This window comes from Rattus norvegicus, chromosome 5, assembly GCF_021556685.1.
Source record: "Rattus norvegicus strain SHRSP/BbbUtx chromosome 5, alternate assembly SHRSP_T2T, whole genome shotgun sequence".
NCBI lineage: Eukaryota > Metazoa > Chordata > Mammalia > Rodentia > Muridae > Rattus > Rattus norvegicus.
Window position 1 is genome coordinate 155864163 of NC_141538.1, and position 19242 is coordinate 155883404.

Consider the following 19242-nt stretch of genomic DNA (forward strand, 5'->3'; position numbering starts at 1 on the left):
TTATTGCAAAGCACCTTGATCATCGTGGCCACAATCCCTTCCCTGGAACAAAAATAACTTTAAAAAGCGTTTTCAGTGTAGCTGCTGTGGAAGGCCTCAAGAGAGCTGGTTAATCTAATCTCCATAGCAATCCAGGTTGTTCCAGAATAGTTGTCATGGCTAGTGTGTTACTCTTTGACCACTTAATAGTATATGCATCTCTCGCCAGGATTTGCTGTGAAATTGAGGGAGAAACGCAGCATTGGGAGAGTCTCCCTAGGAAGGGTCAGAAGCTCCTGCCCACTTGGGTGTTGTGGTTTTATAACTCTTTTGGGCTTATGTATCATGTGTCTGAGTGTTTTTGCTTGTATGTGGGCCATATGGGTGCCTGGTGCCTGCAGAGAAGAAAACTCTCCAATTGCTTGTAGCTGCACTTACAAAGTGGCAGTGAGTAACCATGTGGGTGCTAGGAATTGACCTGGGTCCTCTGCAAGCACACCAAGCACAGAGCCTTCTTTCCAGCCCCTGAAATATGTGCAGATTGGAAGACTTCCTTATATGGGTTCCAGTTAGACTTTTTGGGTTTGATTGGTGTTTGATTTGCCTGGGTTTGGTTTTGGTTTGTTCATGAGTCAGTGAATCCCTGTTGCTTTGGCTGGCTTTAACTTACTTGGCAGATGAGGCTACCCTTGAACTCCCAGAGCTCTGCCTGCCATTACCTTTGCTGATGCCTCCTGGGAGCTGGAATCAAAGTTGTGTGCGACACCGTGCGACAAGCTAGTGTCTTTACCTGCTGAGCCATCTGACTGCCTACCTTGTTTTTTGAAATGGGGCGTCCTTCTTGTCTTGGAACTGGCCAAGTAAGGCTAGGCCAGAAAAGTACCAGCACCCACTTGCCTCTCTCTACTTTTCCCAATGAGGAGTACTGAGGTTTTGGTTTTTTAATTATATTTTAAGTGTGTGTGGGGCGGGGGTATGTGTACACAACAGTGTAGATGCCTATAGAGTCTAGAAGATGAAGTTGTAAGCTGACCAACATGTGTGCAGGGTTCCATAAACTCAAGTCCTCTGAAAGGGCAGAACATACTATAACTGCCAAGCTGTTTTTCCAGCCTCCATAGTCAGATTCTTATTAAATTTTTATTTCTATGGGTTAAATTTTAAATATATGTGTACGTGTGTCTTAGTGTATATATGCAGGAACCCAATGAAGTTAAGAGGATATCAGATCCCCCGGAACTGAAATTACATGCAGTCTCGAGCCACCGTGTGTGTGCTGGGAATTGAACTATGGTCTTCTGCAAGATCAACAAGTGCTCTTTAACTAACTGCCGAGCCATCTCTCCAGCCCACCACGCACAGATTTTTAATGTGAATCCTTAGGTTCAAACTTGGGCCCTCAAGCTTACACAAAAGCAAGTTGCTTCTGTTGCTAACACTTCCTTATTCCTTTCCTGTGCTTGTGGGTGTGTACAGTCAGAGGCCAACTTGGGCAAACTTGTTCTCTCCTTCAGTCCTGTGAGTACTAGGGGTGCAGTGCAGACATCAGGCATGATGACAACACCTTTACCTGCAGCCCCGGCTACAGGAGTTCATGCAGAGGCCATGAAAGGGCCTACTTTTCTTATAGAACCCAGGACCATCAGCCCAGTGATGGCCCCAACCATAATGGGCTGGGCCCTCCCCCATCCACCCAGCCCTACTACTGGGTCATATGGGGGCATTTTGTCAGCTAAGATTACTTTCTTTTAGATGATTCTAGCTTGTGTCAAGTTGACTTAAACTTTTTCTCTTAATTGTCAGCATGTATGTCTCCTGTGCCTAAGGAAATGGAAAGCTGTGGGTTCCCTTGGTGCTGGATTTAAAGGCATTTGGGGTCCTCTGCAAGAGCAGTACTCTTAGCTGCTGTCTGTCCAGCTCCTGCTCTGTTTTTGAGAGCCTTGCTGTGCGCTCCTGTGACTGCCTTGGAACTCATTGTGTTGACCACTAGGCTGACTGAGTGAAGTCAACCTAGCATTTCTGGTGCTGTCTTCTCTCTTTGCTAGAATGTGTTACACTTGCTTACCCGTTTGCTCTGTCCGTGTATGTGCTTTTTTTTAAAATGTGGTGTATAGTGGCATGTCTACAGTTGTGACTGGCAAAGGACAAAATGAGACTTGGTTTTCTCCTGCCGTGTGTATCTCCAGGATCACGCTGGGTCATTGGGCATGGTAGACATTGCCTTCACCCACTGAGCCATCTCTCTGGCCCGTTTGCTGGGTTTAAATTATCTTCTCCTCTTCTCTACAGTCGTCCTTTGCAATTGTTGACTAATGCCCCCCACCCCCAACCTCCATAGTTTGGTGATTGTGACACAGAATCACTCCAGTGCTTTGTGGTGCTATCAGTAGAAGTTGTGTAAGTGTGTTCCAATGCCATGCCTCTAACCCTCGGCAGAAAGAGCTGATAAATTCAAGATGTCCATGAAAGCCAATCTGGCCCCTGTGGTTTGAGTCACTGTTGAATCTCCAGAAGCTGACCACGCTCCCCCGTCTGCTGCCTTCATGTGGTGGCGTTCACTGGCTATGCGTTTTCTCGTTGCTGATATTTATCATTGTAATTGAGGCAAAAGTACAGGCTTCCTTTCAGGGTGTTATGTGTTCCAGATTGTCCTGAGAACAGCATTTCCCTTGGTTGAACCCACGGCTCTGAAAATAGACATGTTGGCATAATATCTTTCCTCTGTTGTTGTGCCCTTTACATCTGAGAAGGCTGGTTTCCATCACCGGCTTTCTGCCTGTCAGTGGGAAACCTCCAGCATTCAAAACCCTCAAATTACAAAAGGAGCCCCTGTGGACAAGGACGTTTCTGAAGGCCTGTGCTGTTCTTATTCCGCATCACTGTTTTTGAAGAACAAATCAGAAGGCAGCGGGAATAACCTGTACCCAGGAGTGTGCTACCTGCACAGTCACCGCAGCAGCCGCCCAAATGAAACCCCCACACTCGCTTTTCCCGGTTACTTTGTTTCCTCTCCTCTCCCACTCTTCCTTCAGAGAGCAGTGTGTGAGTCAAGCAGGACTGGAAGGAGGGGCGGGGGACTGGCTTTCCCCTGGCTGCTCAGTGGTGGCTGTAAGAGCATGGGCTAGCCATGACCCTTTCCTACTTCAGCTGTGTGGGCATGCGTGCGGTTCTTGGTGGTGGTGGGGGTGCTCTTTAAAAGGGTTGGACTTCTCTAATGTAGAATGGGGCCTTTCCCTTCCGCACATTGCTTTGTTGGGTGACTAGAGTGACTAGAGGGACACCCGTGAGCACGTGATGATTATACTGTGCCCGGGATTGTAGATGCTTTCCTGTTGCTTCGAACCTGCATTTGCTTTGGGACTGGAGAGACAGCTTAGTAGTTAGAGACTACATGCTGCTGTTACAGAGGACTCAGGTTCAGTTATCAGCACCTACTTGTAGCTCACAATGGTCTGTAACTCCGGTGGCCTCTAATGACCTCTTCTGACTCCTGTGTAAGCTCCAGGCACGAAGTAGTGCACATGCATTCATGAAGCAACAAACTCATACACATAAAGTAAATTCTTAAAAAGCAAATTATTAGAAAGTTGTTTTGCATAGTTGTTAGTTCTTCCAGTAAGTCAGTAATACTTCTGTTGGTTTGGTTTCCCTCTTCTACTTCCCATCTGTAGTGCCAAGTTTTATTTATTCCCCTTTGGAAAGGGGAATGTCAGGCACAGGGTGAGGTGGCTGCAGTTCCTCCATCCTGGTATGCGGACACCCAGGTAGCTGGGGAGAAATATCCGAGGACCCTGACTTGATTTGTCTCTCTCCTCCCTGAACCTCTTCTGAACACTTCTCAGCCCCTCAGAGACAGTACTGCTGATTTGGTGCTTGTCCCATCTCTTGGTGAGGGGATTTCAAATGTGAAGAAGTAGCCCTATCTGGAGAGGGATGGGTGTTACCTTCCCTGTCTGAAATGTGCTGGTCTGGACGCGGAGGGACCAGCTTTGTCAGTTCTTGTACACTAAAGTGCAGGGAGAGGCTTGCTGCTTCAAGATCACTGGCAGTGCCATATCCTTGATATCTCTGGTCACAGGCCTGGTTAGTTGATCCCTGCTTGACCTGTGGGAGTTCATGTCTTTGAGAAGCAGCAGCCTCCCTAACCAAGGCTCTCATCTACAGCCCACACTCCAGTCACTCTTGTGCTAAGTTAAGTGTCTGTCTCTCCAGCCCTTACTTGCATGGGTAGCTAAGGACTGATTTCCTACCTGTGTGTGGCCTATCTTTGCTGCCACAGAGAAGAAAACCTGAAAGCTAAGTAAGCTTCAGGGGTAGCAGTGTAATTCAGTTATTACCAAATGTATCTGAAGACTATGTCTTGACAGAGTTGGTCATGCACTCCTTTAATCCCAGCAGAGGTTGAGTGGATCTCTGACAGTTTGAGGCCAGCACATCTAAATAGTGGCTACACAGTATAACCCCACATCAAAGTAAATAATGTAGTTAAGTAAGAAGGTTAAGTGGCTATCCTTAAATCATCTTTCCTGTTTAGAATGAAACAGTCAACTGTTTGTGTGAGTGTGCCTTTTCAGCATTGCCCTCTGGATGTGATCACTGTCCAGAAACGATTGAAAACCACTATTATCTTCATAATATCAGGAATTAAACCTGGGGCCTACCCTGAGTGAGCTACCACGGGTCCGAATCCCACTGAATTACACACTGAATTCAGGCTCACAATTGGCTGGAAATGCAGGCCAGGTTTGGTGGGGTCTGAATGCCACAGTCCAGGCTGTTTGTAAAGAAAGAAGAGAGATTTTTAAAATGTCCAAATGGCTTATTAATTTAAATGTGTGTGTGTGTGTGTGTGTGTGTGTGTGTGTGTGTGTGTGTGTGTGTGTGTGTGTGTTTGCTGCTACTGTTGTTGGTCTGAGATGGGGGTGTGTCTCAGACCAGCCTCATTTCAGCCAGGAGTCCTCATGTTTTAACCTCCCCTATCAGTGGGATTCTAGGTACCAGATAGCGAAGTCTAAAGATAGTTTTGAGAGCGAGCATGTGCTTGCTATGGGAAGATGTGCGGCAGTCAAGATGGCTGGGGGAGGGGGAGACCTAATGAACTCTGGGGCTGTACAGCACATTTAAACTCCACCCTAGAGCCTAGGGGAAGCAGCAGGACATAGGAACACCATCTGAATGTCTCTGTTCTCTGAGTGCCTCAGGCTTAGTCTCCTAGGGACACCAGCAATGCCGCAAGTGGGCTGGTTGCTTCTGTACCCTGGAGCCTTTTGGGTTTTTTTTTCTGTAATTTTTACAATCCGATTTCTGTTTTTGAGGGGGATGTAGGTCTCAGTGTTCTCCTGTGTGTAGCCTTTGTTTCTCTTTATTGCCGTAGATCATGCATGCATTCTCAGTTGCTCCGTTTGACCAGAATTTGTCAATTGATGGAAAGATTTTAAATGATGACTGTGCTACCCTTGGTACCCTCGGTGTCATTCCTGAGTCTGTCATTTTATTAAAGGTGAGTAACAGCTGTCCAGCTGTGGCCTCTGGCTAAAGGATGCACGGTGGTGGTGAGGGACATGCATGGATCCTTGAGGGCCTTGGGACTTTTGCTCTCTCTCCTGTTTATCCAGCTCTATTAGAAATGGAGGGGAGAGCTTCACAGACAGCATTGTCCTCAGGAGTCACCCTAGCCTGTAGTGATGACAGAACGTCAGCCACCGCCCGACCCTCAGAAGACAGAGCAGACACCTACCCGCTCTTGATCCTCTGCATTTTTATGTAGCTTGGTGTCTGCTGCAGACAAGATAGACAGCACTGCAGGAGAATTCCCCTCTGTACCTGATTTCTTCCCCCCGTTGATTTTTCTCTGACAAGGGGCCAGCTGCTCCAGACTTTAGATCTTTTTCATTCCACGTATCAAGGGAGAGCAGGAGCCTGGGTTATGGTTTCTAATGAGCCTCTCCTCCTTTTCTCTCATTCTCTTTCTTACGTGCTAGGCGTGCACACAGTTCTTTGGGTTTGCTTATTGTGTTGTTTTGGGAAAGGGTCTGTATAGCTTCCGTTGGCCTCCTGCCTTGGTTCCTGAGTGCTAGGGTTACACCATTGTATCTGCTATCTAGAGAGCCTGCCCTTTAAAACAAAATCAACAACAAAAAACAAACAAAACAGGTATGGGTGTGTGGCTTCCTCCCTGCAAGGAAGAATAGAGGGTAGAGCTATATGACCTGTAAGATGACTGCTGACTCTTCGGGTCATTTAACAAGATCTCCTAGCTAGGTTTTTTTATTGCTCTGATAAACACAAGTGGGTAGGGTGAGGTGGGGTGGGGAATTCAAGTTAGGTTAGGTACCTGGAGGCAGAGACTGCTGAGAGCCACTACTGACTGCTTGCACCTCGAGTCTTTTTAACCTGCTCTTTTTTTTCTATCTATCTATCTATCTATCTATCTATCTATCTATCTATCTATCTATCTATCTATCTATCTTTATTTATTTATTTTTGAAATAAGGTCTCACTGCTGGGATTAAAGGTGTATGCCACACCTGATTTCTTATGCCACCCAAGGGACACCACCACCACCACCACCATTAGTCATTATTCAGGGCTGCGTCCCTCAGACTTGTTTACAGGCCAGTCTGATGGAAGTTTTTTCTCAATTGAAGTTCCTCCCAGATGACTAGAGCTTGTGCCAAACTGACCAAAGCCTAACCAGGACACAAAATGAAAGTCTCATTAAGGAGAATGGGGCTTCTTGTGATTTAATTAGTCGCCTCTAGGAGGTCTTCTCCTCGAGAGACAACAGTGTGGTGGCTTGACCTCCACTGTTGTTCAGGTGCATGGGCTGAGGCTCCCTTGCATGGATGTAATGGGATATATTTCATATACCCTATATACACAGTATGGAGGTAATTTCATACAGTAATTTTAGTGTTGTACCTGGCCCATCAAAGGAGTTTAGGTATAGAATTGTGTGTTTCAGATACCCTATTGCAAGCTAAGAAAGAAAATTAGACATTTTGGACTTTGGAATTAGAACTACCCTGTATCTACTGGGAGGGAGGGAGGGAGGGAGGGGGCTTAAGACACATGGCTCAGATTCGAGGGAAGCCCCAGTGGAATAAGGAGACTTGTCCAGGATGGAAATGGGCTTTGGATTTACAGAAAGTCCTCTGAGATCTCATTGGCTCCATCGTCCACTCCCCAAGAGCTCACTTTGTAACTTCCCTTTCCTTCTTGTCTCTTGGTGGCTAGAAGGACCCTGCAGTGTCACACAGCACTGAGTTGTATGGTAGAGTAAGTCCAGGGACGTCTGACCTGGGGTGGGCGTGGTTTTGTAACTCATCCCCCAGTTCTGATCCAGTGAGCTTAGATGGTAAAGAAAGCAGGCACCCGTGCTGACTCCTGGCTCAACCCAGAGCTGCCGTCTGCAGAGTGGTGCTCTGGACTGTTGAGTTGCTAAGTCAGCCTCCAGAACAGCTCCTTCCAAGGGTCCTGTGTGTGACAGGGCAGCAATGGACTCTGGATTGGCCATCAACCTCTTTGCTTTCTAGTTAATCCCCCTTAAGTATGGCCACTCACACCTTTCTCTGCCACATACAGCATGCCGTTTCTTCTGCACTGAGGAGCCTTGGCCCATGGCTGGCAGGGCATCTGTTAAGTCTGAACAAGGCTCCTCCTGCCTAGCAGCAGCCATTGTACAGATAGGTGACACTGAGTAGATGAGGGCCATTGCTGCTGCCCTGAGTGATGGGCGCCTCTTTCCACATAGCCTGGGAGTGTCGCTGAGCCACCCTGAGGCTGAGTCACAGGAGACGTCTGTGAACCATGGGACGGCCAGGCTTCAGGGTGATGTGACTGGCTGCCCCTCCCTCAGCCCATCCTTCCATGGGGTTCTGAATGGTCTCCATTTGTCTTCTAGGCAGATGAGCCAATCGCAGACTACGCTGCAATGGATGATGTCATGCAAGGTAAAGGCCAGTCTGCTGCCAGGGCCTGGTGGTGAGCCCAATGGAAAGGGTGTAGATAGAAGCTAAAGTGCCCCGGGGTTTAATCTCAACCTTGGAAAGAGGTGCATACTCTTAAGGTAGAGAGCCTAGCAGCATTGGTCATAATGTGGGGTGAAGGTTGGGAAGTGGAAAGCAAGAGCAGTCATGGTTTATTAATACAAGGAAACTGGGGGAAAGGTAAGCCTTTTACGGGGTGTGAGAGGCCAAGAGGAGGCCAGGAACAGGAAGCTCGGCAGCTCCAAAGGTGGGCACACTTTGTCCCCTGTTCATTTCTAACTTGTATGAGAAGCTGTCGACACCTGTGTACCCTATGACCCTTGCCACCCATCCCTTCACTTCTGTGTCACCTCTTGTCCACTGGGTGACTCAGATAGCAGCTATAGGAGGTATTCCAGCTCTTGGAAGAACTTGCACTACAAGGGTTAAAGCAAACAGAAGAGTGGCAGTGTGCCAGAGGGGTGTGTGTGTGTGTGTGTGTGTGTGTGTGTGTGTGTGTGTGTGTGTGTTTCTCACCAGCCTAGTCCCAGAGGAATCCCTCTCTAGGGAAACAACCCACCAGAGAGAGTAAGTTACTGAGTTACTGCTAGGAAAAGGGCAGTTCCTCTCCCAAGACCTCTGTGACTCCACTGGTGCTCAGTAGCGGAGTCCTCAGAAGCTGTGTGTGGCTTCATAGTGTCAGTAGACAGTCACATGACAGGTGAAGGCTTTACTGGGAACATGAAAAGGGGTATCCGTGAACATACTAAGAGAATATCGTAGGTGGCCCCAGAAGGCTTTAAAATGACACACAAATAACTGTGCAAAGTAACACATGCCCTCAGTCCCAGCCCTTGGAAAACTGAAGCAGAAGGGTTGTGAGTGCAAAGCCGGTTCAGTCCAAAACTACAGAGAAAATGGGTAAATGGTAATTAGGCCATATATAAAAGGGATATTTCTAGAAGAAAAGACAAAAGAAATTCCTGAGAATAAAAATGGATTGACTCAGGCACACAGTCAGTCACGAGGTGGGAAGGGATGCTTCCTTAGGACTGCCGTGGGAAGTAGGGGTGATGCCCTGAGCCAAAGAGGTTTCTGTACCTAGAGAAACCGCTCCTGCGCACTTGCCTGCCACTCAGACACCCTCCAGCGTTACCTGCTTCATAGAGATGCACTCTTAAACAAAGGGTTGGTAGACCAAGAGGGAAGTTATTGGTGACGTGGTGAGGAAGGACCAGGCTGTGTGGCAAGCAGTGTGAGCACTGGTCTAAATTTGGGGCTGAACATGGGCTTTAGGACGAACTAACTCAGTGCAACGGATGATGGAAGTGATTGCAACCGCCTTGAACAGGTTACTGGAGCTAGAAGCAGAGGAGACAGCAGATGATTGATGCAGGGGTTGCCAGGCAGAGAAGGAGCACAAGAGCAGTGGAACCAATGGCAGCCGAGGGCAGGCTTGGTGTTGCTAAGGTGGGGCCGGTGGTAGAAGAGCTAAATGGTTGTCGATGGAAGTTAATCAGAGACTAAGATATGGGGAGCAATGAAAACGTGTTATTTAAAGAGAATACTGGGCCAGGTGTGGAGGCTCATGCCTGTAATTCAGCACTCACGTCTGAGACAGAATCGCCCGTTCTAGGGCAGCCTGGCTTATGTACGTGAGATCCCGTCTCAGGAGTAGTGAAGTAGAGCCAGAGAGGCCAGAGCCCTGGTTTTCTAGCAGAGGATGCAGGCTGCTTCCCAGCTCAGCATGGCTGCTTACAACCATGTGTAACTCCAGTTCCAGGGGCCCTGACCTCCTTCTGACTCACGTAGGCCCCAGGGATAAATAGGGTCACCAAAACACTCATACACAAAGTTAAATCATTAAAAAAATAAAAATAAAAAGGAAACTAGATGTCAGGGAAAAAACCCTGCCCCAGCCTCATGGTGACTCCTCTCAGGTGGGAGAGGCAGAAGACACAGCTGCTAGAGCTCAGCCATGAGGTCCTCTGCCTCTCTGTGTGCATGTGTGGCTTGGAAGAGAGAGACAGCTCATCAGTGGTTGATCGTACCACAGGTTCACAGGGATCCGTTCCAGGTGACTTAGGGCAATTAAAAGTTATTTTCAACTCCTCATCTTGAAACATTTGACATGCTCGCTAGCTGACAGGCTGTCTCTCACTCTGGGATTCTTTTCTTTCTGCAGTTTGTATGCCGGAAGAGGGCTTTAAAGGTAAGGCATTTGTCATGCTTCCTCCATGCCAGAGCCTCACCGTGACTGGTAATGTGAAGGCTGCAATTTGATTTTAAATTTCAATCCAATCCAAGTCTCGTGACTGGAATTAATTTTAGCTGAAAGCATTTTTATTCCAGCTTCTCTCGTTTTAAGCACTGAGGCCTTAGATGAGGCCAATGTGTTGTGTGAGAACACTGGTTTCATTTCAGTGGAGGTTGGGATGTAGGGGGTGGCATTTCTAGATTGATATCTAACCTGCCCGGGGCCCCTGTCCATTCCATCTCAGCAGGGCTGTGTGACTGTAAGGACTAGGGTGGGCGACTCAGGGTGACCTCAGGTTAATGCAGATTTCATTAATCATGATTTTCTGGTGGACACAGTGCTACCTTGACCTTCTTAGCCGCCGCACCCATGCAGACCTTTGACATGTGCAGATGCAGGAGTTGCTGTGATGATTCCTTGTCCACCACTCCCATGGTCTGTGGCAAGTTAGGATTCTGTCCCAGGTGACACTGGATCAGATGCCAGCAGTTCCTCATTGGCCAGTGACAAAACTCCTGGCCAGATCTAAATAAACCGAAGCAAAAATTCCTTTATGGAGTGGCCATGAAAGGAAAGCGTCAGTCAGCCCGGGTTAACCTGTGTGATGTATGTAGGAAACATGGCTGTCAGGCGGAATGGGATTTCACTGAGGGCTTGGTCTTGGGTTCCAAGGGCCCCTGAGTTCATTTACTGTGGATATTCCCTGCTGACACGTTCTTCCCAAACCAAATACACAAGCATAACGTTAGCCATCCCTCCACGTGTGTTCTGTTCCAGGTACAGGCCTGCTTGGACATTAATCTTTGACCACTTGTTGACTGCCAAGGAATGACCAGAAAGGAAGATGAACTTGACCTGTTAGGGCATTAAAGAAAATGTGGATTTAAGAATTAAACTCTTACCTGGCTCTTCCAAAAGGCAAAAATCCATTCAAAGAGACTGTCCCAATTGCCTTATGTCAAATAAAGCAGATTGCACTGGTGGACATCAGACTTGAAGGAAATGTTTCAGGTTTTCTATTTAGGGTGGGAGGGAGAGGGCGAGAGAGGACTGAGCAGGCAGAGTAAATCATGTTTACACAGGAGGGAGTAAAGTCCTGGTCAGTTTCACACAGATGTCCTGGTCAGTAGTGGATTTGTCACAGTACATGGGCTAGCATCCTGCTCCAAACTCTCAAGTGACTTGTCTAGAGACGCGACCTGCTAACCCACCCTGTCTTTGACCTGTACTCATCTTCCAATAAAGCATGAAAGTGAAGGACTTGCCAACAAGGAACGGGTCTTCAGAGCGCCACTCCCGCAGGACAGCCACAGCCCTGCGGCCTGCTCCGTGTCTGTCAGTTCTGGGTTGAAAGCACCCGTGTGCTTTCCTTGTCAAGCCAGGGACCGTCTCAGTTTATCTCCATCATTCCAGAGGTGATGGGAAATGTTCAGCAAAGAAAGTATCCCTGAACATTTGAAAAGCCGGACAGAAGAGTGACCGCTTGCCTGAAGCTCCGTAGGACAGCACGGGTTTTTATAGACAACCCTCCCATTCTCCAGTTCCTCTTTCCTCGGACCTCACTTCTTTCTGAAAACCATTCTTCTGATACATCCTACAGGGGCATGTTGAAAGGAGGAACAAAAGACTATACAGGGCGTGCTGTCTCTCCAGCTCAGGATCACATTGATTAGTCTAAGCATCAGGATCTGCAGGAACAGAAAGGCTTTAGCAGAGCATGCGGCTGGGCTGGGCAGATTTGCATTGTCTGTCGAGTGGATGTTGGTATGTTTGTGGCCCAGTTGCTCACACAGATTTTTTTGTTGTTACTTTTTTCCTTTTAAATCTCTAGTTTAAAAACCTTAACTGATGTGTACAAGCTGATCTCAACATTAGCAGCATCTTTTGATAGCTTTCTGCCAGTGCTATGGCTGCTGGGTAAAACTCTGATTGTGGTGTTTAGGATTGCAATGAAGAGTGTTCTCTAGGTGGTGAGCAGCGCAGAGCAGAGCCGGGAGAGCTGCACACCGTCCTGGAGGAGTACTCACGGAGCTCCTGCCTTTGGGGACACAGGGACTCAGGTGACACTAGTTTTCAGGTCTGTTCTTTACTGAGCACCACAGATATGGGACCAAGCCTCACTCACCAAGAGCCTACTCTTTCCCAAGGCCAAGACAATTGAAAGGTCGCCAAATATTTGACAAGTGACCTTTATTGTCCTTACAAAGAAACCCGGAGCTTGAGGCTGTGTGACAAAGCGTTGGTAGGACCTCTGCACCCCTAAAAGGTGCTGGGGATAAGTGGCAAAAAGCTGTGTGCACCCCCTCCCCCGTCCCCCTTCTTGGGATTGTAAGTGCACAAGCCAGAAGTTAGCACTGTGAGATTGTTTGCATAGGCATCTTTTGTTTCCTTTGCATAATATTAGCAAAGTAATAGCCATTGACTCTTGTCAGGCAAATGCAGGTGGGGCAGACCCAGTGTCAGCAACCCAGTGTCTGCCACTTCCGCCTCGACAGCAGTCGCCCATCGCCCACTGCAGAGCCTTATTGGAACTTCAGCTCAGACCCCGCACCCACCGAACACGGCCACTCCCGAAAAGCTTGGGACCCCTGGGCTGCGGCCTCCTCACAGCTTGAAGCAGACAAATTTCCGAGTATCCACGTGGACTTAGCAGCTGCCATGGCCCTGCTTTCTAATCCGTGCTGTTTGGTTGTCTTCTGAACTGTGGTGGCTCTACAGCACAGGCTAGCTCTTGGTTCTAAAGCCACATCCAGAAACCGCACTAAACCAGATTATGAATCTCCAGGCTTCTTTATGTTTCTTTTGTCTTTCCCAGACAGGGTCTCCTGTAACCCAGGCTGGCCTCAGACTCACTATGTAACCAGGATAACCTTAACTTCCCATCTTCCTACTTCCTCCTCCCAGGTGCTGGGATTGCAGGCTCGTGGCCACTGTGACAGGTTTCCTGTGCTGTGTGGAGGCCCGAGCCCATGGTTTCGTGCACACTAGACAAGCGTTCTGCACACTGACCCATGTCCCCAGCTCTACCCATGTATATTTCTAATCATTCTTTAATCCCAAGCAAACGTGGAGTCTCCTATGCTGAGTCCATTACCAGACTGTAGGTTATCATTTGATGTCTTTATTCCCTGAGAGAAACCTCTTCTGTATTTATGAACTTGATTATTGAGAATCACTGTTAATCTTTCTGCCAAATTAAAGACACCCATGTCTGTTTCCACGGACCTTTCTTTCTGCAGAGTGAGTTCTTTGTCCTTTCACCTGTGAGGTACTGGTCTTTGGTCCCGGGTCTGACCAGATCCTGGTCAGCAGCGGTCACTGACGCTTGGCTTCCGTAGCCTGTTTTTGATACCTAGAGGATGGTTTGTCTCTACGGAGCAGAGAATCCTGTCTTTCCTGTTCTGGGCTGGCCAGGCAGAGCACAGGGTGGTAGGACATAGTGCAGCTGTGTGGAGTGTTGACCAGATATCTGCTCCATAATTTGACCCTAATGTGAAGGGCAGACAATACCCTGGACAGGTATTTCCCTGAACACAGTTCTTCCCGGGAGTAGTCTAGTGCCTATCCCTGACATGGCCTTGGCCAGTGTGTAGGAAGGGCCTACCTGGGTGTCCCAGTAGTTCTTGCCTTTCCTGGCACAGAAAGCTGCAGGTTATGGCCTGGCCTTCCTCACTGTTGCATTCCTCTGCACCATTCACTCCTGCATCCAGAGGTGGGTGTTGAGACATACTGCTGGGAAAACGCTTGTAAGGGGAGGAATTCGGAGAGCCGGAAGCCACCCAGCCAAGCTTCCTGCTTAGCCTTCACCTTGTGCTAGGCCCTGCAGGCTGCACCGATGTCTGGACAGACGTCCCGTTAGCCTTTCTCATAGATATCCCCTTTAGGCCACAAGAGCCAGAGCCAGTAGCTAAGCAGCACACTTCATATCCAGGATCTTGCTGAACAGTATGCAAACCATGCTTTGCTTGTGTACAGAAGGTTTATACCTTTCCGGTGGTCGGTTCTTGGCCCAGAAGGGTAACTTCAATTGGTGGATGGCCAAGAACGACAAAAGTCCGTGCTTGGAACAGCAGGGGCAAAGGGTGTGCAGGCTCCAGGCTGCCCACAGGTGGTCTTGTAGGTACTTCCTGGCCTGAAGTTTTCTTTAAAGCAGTCATTCAAGAATTAGGGACTGGAAACAGGTTTTCTGTGTGTTCCTTGACACACGCTCCAGATCCAGTTGTAAGCCAGTTAATGTCTTGAGACTCACCAGGTCCTAGGAAGTAGGGATGGAATCGTTCTTTCTGGGAGCTCTAGGTCCTTTTCAGGCTGATGTTGGTCTGCCATCAGAATTGAAACCTGCCAAGCTTGTCACTGGCTGAGACTCTGCTGTGTCTTGTCCAGGGGAGGCAAGCTCGAGGTTAATCCTCGATTAGGTGCTTCTGCAGAAGAGCCGATTCAGCTGAGCTGTTGATTTTGTTTTGTTTTGAGACATTGGTTCTCTGTGTGGCCCTGCCTGCCCTGGAACTGCCTCTGTAGGACTAGGCTGTCCTCCAGCTCAGAGGTCTTCCTGCCTCTGCCTCCTGAGTAATGGGATTGAAGTCCTGAGGTGCCACTCCCTGCCTTTGTTTTTATTTTTTTTTTAAACACAGCATCCCTGATAGCACAGCCTAGCCTTGAACTTGGTACCTTGACCTTGACCAAGGTTCCCAGCCTCCCTACCATTTCCTGCGTGTATTGGTTGTTTTGGGGTAGTTTGGAGTGTTTTGTTTTTCCTTTTGGAGACCCGGTTTAATGTAGCCCAGGCTGACCTAAAGGTGCCTGTGTAGCCAGTAATGACCCTGAACTTCCGATCTTCCTGCCAGTAGGAGTCCACCAGGCCAATACTCTGAACAAATACCCTGTATCACTTAGAGAACATCATCTGCTTCCCTCCCCTCCAACATGCACAATAAAAGACACTTCCTGCACTGGCTTGGCCCGCACCCCAGGCAGCCAGGCCCTGTCACTGAAATTGCTGTTGGGCTCAGGGAAGCCAGCCCTGTGCAGCAACTATTGTGGCTGCTGGGTTCCAGATCTAGGCTAGTGCTGCCAAGCCAGGCAGGCCCTGGGCCACAGGAAATGGGCACGTACTCCAGGGAAGCCACTGCCTGGGTTGGACCATTGCCGGCTGGCACACTGGCCTCTGCACACTCGTATCTGGGTGTTCCTGCCCCTGCCATTCCTGTCTTGTAACCAGGAGCAACCAGCTCCTCTCATGGGCAAGTGCGTTCCTGGTCGAGCATTCGGTAGTTTGTTGTGTAGACATTGTCAAGTATCCTCTCCGCTGGTTAGCAGGGGAAATTGGGGCCTCCCAGCAACTCCAGCACTGTTCCCACACTCGTGGACTCCCTGGAGGATGCCCCAGGTGTGTGTTTGGAAAGTTGCCAGATGGCTGCTTCTGAGGGCTTGCCAGGCAACCCTCGAACTGCCTCTGGGTGCTTTGTGTCTGAAGGTTTGGTGGCAGCATCTCATCCCTCCAGAACCTGTCGCTGGTTCTCCAGATAAAGAGGTGCCAAGTTTGCAGTGTTGTCAGATTCTAGAACTAGAGTGAACCAGAAGTTAGGGCTGAAATGGCTGCCCCTGATTCTATCACAGGGAACGCATCTTGGTTAGTTTGGGCTGGCTAAGGTCCTTGCCACCAATGCCTGGTCACCTTACTTGCCAGCCCTGGCCATAGCGTTCTCTCAGGGTCTGCCAGAGGTTCTCCACTGAGGACATGTGAGAAGAGAGCTCTTGGGGTTGGGCCAGCATCCCCTTTCTGAAGACTTGCTATCTAGCCCCTAGCCCAGCACATGCCTGTTTTCTAGATGCAGGCCCTCTGGGAAGTCCCTACCTTGCTTTTCTTTCCTTTGTCAGAGCTAGTGGAAGTGTGTCTTTCCCAAAGGGCATCATTTCTGTTATAGGATACACAGCCACAAGAGCCATTCAGAGGCTGTACTTAAGCCATATAGGTTTTTATTCTCTGGCCTTAGATGGTAAAAGGTTTGAGGCCAGCTCTCTCTCTCTCTCTCTCTCTCTCTCTCTCTCTCTCTCTCTCTCTCTCTCTCTGTGTGTGTGTGTGTGTGTGTTTGTGTGTGTGTGTGTGTGTGTGTTTGTGTTAGTGTTAGAGAGAGAGAGAGAGAGAGAGAGAGAGAGAGAGAGAGAGAGAGAGAGAGGTGGTGGCTGGGGCTGGGTTGGAGCCTATTAAAGAAAAGAAAGGTGCCTAGAGGCAGCCATGCGTGAGTGGTCAGTGCTGAGTGGTTTGGATTGAAATAGGCCAGAGAAAGCAAAGCTCTAGGGCCTTTGTCCAATCTTCCCTCCAATCCATGCCAGGCTGTGCACCCAGCCCCCTTCATACACACATGTTGCCGCCTCCCTGGGGGCTTTTGCTGGCTCCGAATGGTGCCCTCCAGGACCCACAAGAGATTATAAACCTCTCATTGAAGAGGCATTCTATAAGGAGGAAAAGACTGTAATTGAAAGGCTCCTTGGTTCTAAAGAAGCAGACCTGAAACAGAAAAGCCTTCATTCTTTACTCAGCCAATATCAGGCACGTTAGTCCCCGTGGACATAAGCACTGTGGTCCTTGTGCTTGACATCCGTGGGTCCAGATCATGGAAGGACAACGGCCCAGGCCGTACAGCTGAGCTTTTGGTTTTTGGGTGGGGCTTTCTTTTGTTTTTTGGGTTTTTGTTTGTCTTTTGAGACAGGGTCTTAATATATGCCTGAGGGATGACTTTGAGACCTCCTTCCTGGGGTTGGGGATTTAGCTCAGTGGTAGAGCACTTGCCTAGCAAGTGCAAGGCCCTGGGTTCGGTCCCCAGCTCCGAAAAAAAAAAAAAAAAAGAGACCTCCTTCCTCTACCTCCTGAGTGCTGGGATCAGATCACAGACCATGCTAGCAGGCAGTCTGCCAGCTAGCTCTACCTCATCTGGTGATTCTTTGTCACTGCCGTACTGAACCCCAAACCCCAGACCTTGCACGCACCAGGCAAGTGCTCTGCCATGGACTACATTTTAGGCCCTGGTTGTTTTGTTTGTTTCTTAAGTTGGGCATAGGTTTAGTGGTTCATAGGTTTAATCCCAGCACCCAAGAGGCAGAGGCAGATGAGTCTTTCCGAGTTCAAGACCACCCTGGTCTACATAAAGAATTCCGAGTAGCTCAGACGGGCTTTGAACTTGGTATCTTCTTACCTACAAGGGAGCTAGGATTACAGGTCTGAGCCAACAGATCCAGCTCCCCAGTGTATTTCTACACTACCCACTACGTCTGTCTGCCTCTCCCTTGGGCCCGGATGGGACACTTCAGTCTAATAAGCAGGCCGTTGTCTATCCGTCTGTCTCAGGGCCTTTTGTCAAGCTCCAGGCACTGAGCCACTTATGTGACTGAGAGGGAAGTGGCTTCTGCTGGGAAAAGAGTTGGGGAAGCAGGAAGAGGCATAAGGATTGTGCTTGGAACTGAATTCAAGGTTCCACCCTGATGTATACAAAAAGCCAAAGGATGCCTAGGAGAACCGTGGAATGTGGACTTCTGAGTTGGGGGAAGCTGGTCTATCACATTCTAAGCAGAAGGGAGATAGATGTTTGGTTGTCGTTTTTCCAGTTAGAACTTCCACCAAGGGGCTGGGGAGATGGCTCAGCGGTTAAGAGCACTGACTGCGGGGTTGGGGATTTAGCTCAGTGGTAGAGCCCTTGTCTAGGAAGCGCAAGGCCCTGGGATCGGTCCCCAGCTCCGAAAAAAAGAACCAAAAAAAAAAAAAAAAAAAAAAAAAAAAGCACTGACTGCTCTTCCAGAGGTCCTGAGTTCAAATCCCAGCAACCACATGGTGGCTCACACCCATCTGTAATGGGATCTGATGCCCTCTTCTGGTGTGTCTGAAGACAGCTACAGTGTAATCATAATATATAATAAATAAATAAAATATTTAAAAAAAAGAGCACTGACTTCTCTTCCAGAGGTCCTGAGTTCAAATCCCAACAACTACATGGTGGCTCACAACCATTTGGAATGGGATCCAATACCCTCTTCTCTTCTTCGTGTGTCTGAAGACAGACACTGTACTTATATACATAAAATAAAAATAAGGTTGGGGATTTAGCTCAGTGGTAGAGCGCCCCTGGGTTCGGTCCCCAGCTCCGAAAAAAAAAAAAAAAGAACCAAAAAAAAAAAAAAATAAATCTTTAAAAAGAAAAAAAACTTCCACCAAGCATTGCCAAGAACCAAGGTTCCATAGATCAACCCTGCCAGAGGCAATTACTACCATACCACAGGGTCCTAGCCCCATCCTCTCCAAAAGGGCTTTGGACAGCTTCATTCAGTTTCCTCCATTATAACTGATTCCTCGAGTGTTGATCTGTAGAAAGTCAAAGGGTCCATCAGGGTGTTCTCCAGGAGCCTCCTCAGTACCTCAGCTAGCTGTGGTAGCCATATTGTCCAGGACTACCCCACCAGCAGCACCAACACTGGAAAAGCCCAGGCTCCAGGTCTTCTGCCCTCTTTCCACTCTTCCATGGTTCTGACCTGTGATCCCCACCACACCCGCACAGCGAGGAGAGCTTGCTAGGGGAGAACATGGCCCCTGCTCAGCCTTTTCCCCTAGGGTAGGATGGCAAGAGGGATTTCCTCTAATACCCTTTGAGGTAAGTGGGGGTCTGAAATCTGGCCAAGTCCTGTAAGCAGCTGGTGTAAGGGTTGCCAAAGACCCAGGTCGTTTTCTTAATGAAATGCAGTTCCCGTGGCTCAGGAAAGCAGAGTGGGAGTGGAGGGTGCTCAAGAAACATTAAATTCATGATTTGAGTTGTTTCTCCTAAGTCCTACCTTGACCTTGGACAACCCCAAATATAATGGGACAAAAAGGATGGAAGTTCTCTCTACCACTAGTTCTTGTAGCCTCAGTTTCCCCAGTTAGAACAATGAGTGAGACTCAGAGATAGTATAGGTCTGCTCTGATGTTCTGTGGCTTGGTCAGGATCCTGTTCCTCCCAGGAAGGCTCTGGCACAGGTTTTCTTCACCTATGCAGACCACTGCTCTCCCTGGCT

The 19242-nt window shown here is 48.6% G+C and overlaps 1 protein-coding gene across 24 annotated transcripts in view; it reads left to right on the top strand.

Annotated features, from left to right (window-relative positions):
* The window catches only part of Usp48 (ubiquitin specific peptidase 48), a 67561-nt gene extending 54134 nt beyond the window's left edge, over window positions 1–13427 (top strand). For all 24 annotated transcript variants that reach the window (XR_015619916.1, XR_015619920.1, XR_015619923.1 and 21 more), the window contains 4 exon segments: window positions 5354–5479; window positions 7883–7931; window positions 10132–10158; window positions 10981–13427. Coding sequence is in view for 5 of the 24 variants with exons in the window: in XM_087550111.1 (XP_087406237.1) it covers window positions 5354–5479; window positions 7883–7931; window positions 10132–10158; window positions 10981–11003 (225 nt within the window). In the remaining 19 variants the exon portion in view is untranslated.
* Window positions 13428–19242: the final 5815 nt, after the last annotated feature.